The sequence below is a fragment of the Pseudoliparis swirei genome, chromosome 12 (assembly GCF_029220125.1).
Source record: "Pseudoliparis swirei isolate HS2019 ecotype Mariana Trench chromosome 12, NWPU_hadal_v1, whole genome shotgun sequence".
Classification (NCBI taxonomy): domain Eukaryota; kingdom Metazoa; phylum Chordata; class Actinopteri; order Perciformes; family Liparidae; genus Pseudoliparis; species Pseudoliparis swirei.
In genome coordinates, this window is record NC_079399.1 from 22,946,149 (window position 1) to 22,952,193 (window position 6,045).

A 6,045-nucleotide genomic window follows, 5' to 3' on the forward strand; every position below is an offset into this window, starting at 1 on the left:
TCATGTGATGGTCACGTGATCATGTGATGGTCATGTGATCACGTGACGGCCATGTGATGGTCACGTGATCATGTGACGGTCATGTGATGTTCACGTGATCATGTGATGGTCATGTGATCACGTGACGGTCATGTGATGGTCATGTGATCATGTGACGGCCATGTGATGGTCACGTGATCATGTGATGGTCATGTGATGGTCACGTGATCACGTGACGTCATGTGATGGTCACGTGATCATGTGACGGCCATGTGATGGTCACGTGATCAAGTGATGGTCATGTGATGGTCACGTGATAATGTGACGGTCATGTGATGGTCATGTGATCATGTGACGGTCATGTGATGGTCACGTGGTCATGTGATGGTCACGTAATCACGTGACGGCCATGTGATGGTCACGTGATCACGTGACGGTCATGTGATGGTCACGTGATCATGTGACGGTCATGTGATGGTCACGTGATCATGTGATGGTCACGTGATCATGTGATGATCATGTGATGGTCATGTGATCACGTGACGGTCATGTGATGGTCACGTGATCGTGTGACGGCCATGTGATGGTCACGTGATCAAGTGACGGTCATGTGATGGTCACGTGATCATGTGATGGTCATGTGATCACGTGACGGCCATGTGATGGTCACGTGATCATGTGACGGTCATGTGATGTTCACGTGATCATGTGATGGTCATGTGATCACGTGACGGTCATGTGATGTTCACGTGATCATGTGATGGTCATGTGATCATGTGACGGCCATGTGATGGTCATGTGATCAAGCCGCGTGATGGTCACGTGATCATGTGATGGTGTGATGGTCACGTGATCATGCGTGACGGCCGGTCGTGATGGTCACGTGATCATGTGACGGTCACGCGATCGCGTGCCACGCTGTGATGGTCACGTGATCGCGTGAGTGGCGGTCATGTGATGGTCACGTGATCATGTGACGGTCACGTGATCACGTGACGGCCATGTGATGGTCACGTGATCATGTGACGGTCATGTGATGTTCACGTGATCATGTGATGGTCATGTGATGTTCACGTGATCATGTGATGGTCATGTGATCACGTGACGGCCATGTGATGGTCACGTGATCACGTGACGGTCATGTGATGTTCACGTGATCATGTGATGGTCATGTGATCACGTGACGGTCATGTGATGGTCACGTGATCATGTGATGGTCATGTGATCACGTGACGGTCATGTGATGGTCACGTGATCATGTGATGGTCACGTGATGGTCACGTGATCCTCCTCGTACACTAACTCCTCATCTTCCTCATCTTCCTCGTCCAGATGAGGAAGGTGAGGAAGATGAGGAAGATGAAAGCCGAGAGAGACGGAGACGTCTGAGAGTCTATAATCTATAGGCTGGTTCCACTGCGATCGGAAGCCGACAGCTTCATTAGGGGAGGGGGGGGGGGATAAGGAGGGGGGGGGGGTGCTTTGATCTAAAATTACACACCATCATCGCCTCTGGAGAGGAAGAGGAGTTCAAGAGTTTCCTCGTCTTCATCAGAAAGACGAAGAACATAAGAGAGAAAATTAGGAATGTATTAATTATCATATTCCTCCTGGAGATATAGCCCTGGGGAGGAGAACCAGAACCTCCACCAGGTGTTGTCTCCACCAGGTGGTGTCTCCTCCACCAGGTGTTGTCTCCTCCACCAGGTGGTGTCTCCTCCACCAGGTGTTGTCTCCACCAGGTGTTGTCTCCTCCACCAGGTGTTGTCTCCACCAGGTGTTGTCTCCTCCACCAGGTGTTGTCTCCTCCACCAGGTGGTGTCTCCTCCACCACCTGTTGTCTCCTCCTCCAGGTGGTGTCTCCTCCACCAGGTGGTGTCTCCTGCACCAGGTGGTGTCTCCTCCTCCAGGTGGTGTCTCCTCCACCAGGTGGTGTCTCCTCCTCCAGGTGGTGTCTCCTCCACCAGGTGGTGTCTCCTCCACCAGGTGTTGTCTCCTCCTCCAGGTGTTGTCTCCTCCACCAGGTGGTGTCTCCTCCACCAGGTGGTGTCTCCTCCTCCAGGTGTTGTCTCCTCCACCAGGTGTTGTCTCCTCCTCCAGGTGGTGTCTCCTCCACCAGGTGGTGTCTCCTCCTCCAGGTGGTGTCTCCTCCACCAGGTGGTGTCTCCTCCACCAGGTGGTGTCTCCTCACTGACCCTCCTCTCCTCCTCCTTTAGAGCATAGGTAAAGGCTCCCTGTGGTCCATCGACCCTGAGTACCGGCACAACCTGATCCAGGCCCTGAAGAAGACTCCGTACCACCCCTACTCGCCCGGCCTGGCCACGCCCTCCCCCTCCCCCGCCCAGGCCTTCCACCGCAGGTGAGACGGAGCGGCTGATTGGTTGATGGACGGATGAGTCGGTGTGTGCACTGTGTCCTGTACAGCGGGCGTTAGCGTAGCATGCTAGCTCCCCAGGACCACAGACATGACCACAGACAGGACCACAGACAGGACCACAGACATGTCCACATACAGGACACATACAGGACCACAGACAGGACCACATACAGGACACATACAGGACCACAGACATGACCACATACAGGACCACAGACAGGACTATATACAGGACACATACAGGACCACAGACAGGACCACAGACATGACCACATATATGACCACATACAGGACCACAGACATGACCACATACAGGACACATACAGGACCACAGACATGACCACATACAGGACACATACAGGACCACAGACATGTCCACATATATGACCACATACAGGACCACAGACATGACCACATACAGGACACATACAGGACCACAGACATGACCACATATATGACCACATACAGGACCACAGACATGACCACATATATGACCACATACAGGACCACAGACATGACCACATACAGGACACATACAGGACCACAGACATGACCACATACAGGACACATACAGGACCACAGACATGACCACATACAGGACCACAGACAGGACCACAGACAGGACACATACAGGACCACAGACATGACCACATACAGGACACATACAGGACCACAGACATGTCCACATATATGACCACATACAGGACCACAGACATGACCACATACAGGACACATACAGGACCACAGACATGACCACATACAGGACACATACAGGACCACAGGCATGACCACATACAGGACCACAGACAGGACCACAGACAGGACACATACAGGACCACAGACATGACCACATACAGGACACATACAGGACCACAGACATGACCACATATATGACCACAGACAGGACCACATACAGGACACATACAGGACCACAGACAGGACCACAGACATGTCCACATATATGACCACATACAGGACCACAGACATGACCACATACAGGACACATACAGGACCACAGACAGGACCACATATATGACCACAGACAGGACCACAGACATGACCACATATATGACCACATACAGGACCACAGACAGGACCACATACAGGACACATACAGGACCACAGACATGTCCACATATATGACCACATACAGGACCACAGACATGACCACATACAGGACACATACAGGACCACAGACATGACCACATACAGGACACATACAGGACCACAGACATGACCACATACAGGACACATACAGGACCACAGACATGACCACATACAGGACACATACAGGACCACAGACATGACCACATACAGGACACATACAGGACCACAGACATGACCACATACAGGACCACAGACAGGACCACAGACATGACTATATACAGGACACATACAGGACCACAGACAGGACCACAGACAGGACCACAGACATGTCCACATATATCACCACAGACAGGACCACAGACATGTCCACATATATGACCACAGACACGACCACAGACAGGACCACAGACATGACCACAGACATGACCACAGACAGGACATAGACAGGACCACAGACATGTCCACATATATGACCACAGACACGACCACAGACAGGACCACATACATGACCACAGACATGACCACAGACATGACCACAGACATGACCACAGACAGGACAACAGACAGGACCACAGACATGTCCACATATATGACCACAGACAGGACCACAGACATGTCCACATATATGACCACAGACAGGACCACAGACATGTCCACATATATGACCACAGACAGGACCACAGACATGACCACAGACATGACCACAGACATGACCTCAGACATGACCTCAGACATGACCACAGACAGGACATAGACAGGACCACAGACATGTCCACATATATGACCACAGACAGGACCACAGACATGTCCACATATATGACCACAGACAGGACCACAGACATGTCCACATATATGACCACAGACAGGACCACAGACATGACCACAGACATGACCACAGACATGACCTCAGACAGGACCACAGACATGACCACAGACAGGACATAGACAGGACCACAGACATGTCCACATATATGACCACAGACAGGACACAGACAGGACAACAGACATGACCACAGACATGACCACAGGCCTGACCACATACAAATATTCTGAACGTAAAATCAGTTCCAATATTCTGATTGTAAATTAAATATAATTGTAATCTCTTTATCTTCTGATTCATTAGTTCGAGGAATCAGTAATAAAACAAATCACATATGAAACACGTCCTTTATCTCTCTCTCTCTCTCTCTCTCTCTCTCTCTCTCCCCCTCTCTCTCTCCCCCTCTCTCTCTCCCCCCACCTGGCCCCAGGCGTTGTATAGCTGACCCTCCCTGCGTCCTTTCCTTAAACCTTCTAGCACACTTCAACCCTCTCTCTCTCTCCTTCCCCCTCAGACACATCACAGGTAGAAACGCTGCTCTCCTTTTTTCCACCTCTCCACATGTTCACTTGTTCACTCCCTCGCCCTCTCTGTAGAACCGCCACTCCATGCCCCTCTCCTCCTCTCCTCTCCTCTCCTCCTCTCCTCCTCTCCTCTCCTCCTCTCCTCCTATCCTCTCCTCCTTTAATGTCCTCCCTCCCTCAGGCATACATTACCCCCGGTGGGGCACTTCTTTATTTATCCCCGCTGTGATTTATTCCTTCTCTCTTTCCACCACTTTATCATTCAATTAAATCCTCCTTTGTCTACACTCACGTCAGTCTCTCCACACCTACACACACACACCTACACCTACACACACCTACACACACACACCTACACCTACACACACACACACACACCTACACACACACACCTACACACCTACACCTACACACACACACCTACACACACACACACACACCTACACCTACACACACACACCTACACACACCTATACACACACACACCTACACCTACACACACACACACACACACACACCTTGTTTGCCCCTCCTCTGCCCTCCATCCTACCCTCTGGGTCTCCTCCTCCCATCCCTCTGGATGTGTCAGCAGGAGGTACCATTAGTCCTTTCCCCCTTTCTTCTGTTTGCTCCCCCTCTCTCTCTCTCTCTCCCTCTCTCTCTCTCCCCTCTCCTCCTCTCCCAGTGATCCGGCCTGCAGAGCCAGCGGACTGTAAGACAGAATAATTGGTTCGCCATAAAATGTAAAAGTGTCATTTTGAACAATGAGGTATGAGGAAGAGGACAAATACGAAGAGATGGGGGGGGGGGCGTGTGTGTGTGTGTGTAGGTGTGTAGATGTGTGCGTGTATTTGTGTGTGTGCATGTATAGGTATGTGTGTGTGTGTGCATGTATAGGTATGTGTGTGTGTGCATGTATAGGTATGTGTGTGTGTAGGTATGTGTGTGTGTGTAGGTATGTGTGTGTGTAGGTATGTGTGTGTGTTTGTGTGTGTGTCAGTCTGTGTGTGTTTGTGTCTGTGTGTGTCTGTTTGTGTGTAGGTGTGTGTGCATGTGTATGTGTGTGCGTGTGTGTGTGTATGTGTGTTTCTGTGTTTCTGTGTGTGTGTGTGTGTGTGTGTGTGTAGGTGTGTTTGTGTGTTTCTGTGTGTGTGTGTGTGTGTGTGTGTGTGTGTGTGTGTGTGTGTGTGTCTCACCAGCCGTTATTCTCATCATGACCTCTTGCTCTTAAGTTT

General features: G+C 50.8%; 1 protein-coding gene across 1 annotated transcript in view; it reads left to right on the forward strand.

Annotated features, from left to right (window-relative positions):
- LOC130202463 (forkhead box protein N3-like) overlaps nt 1–6,045 on the forward strand; it is an 88,847-nt gene that overhangs the window by 65,321 nt on the left and 17,481 nt on the right. Inside the window, 1 exon segment of the mRNA XM_056428016.1 lies at nt 2,196–2,338. Within this exon segment, the coding sequence (XP_056283991.1) occupies nt 2,196–2,338 (143 nt within the window).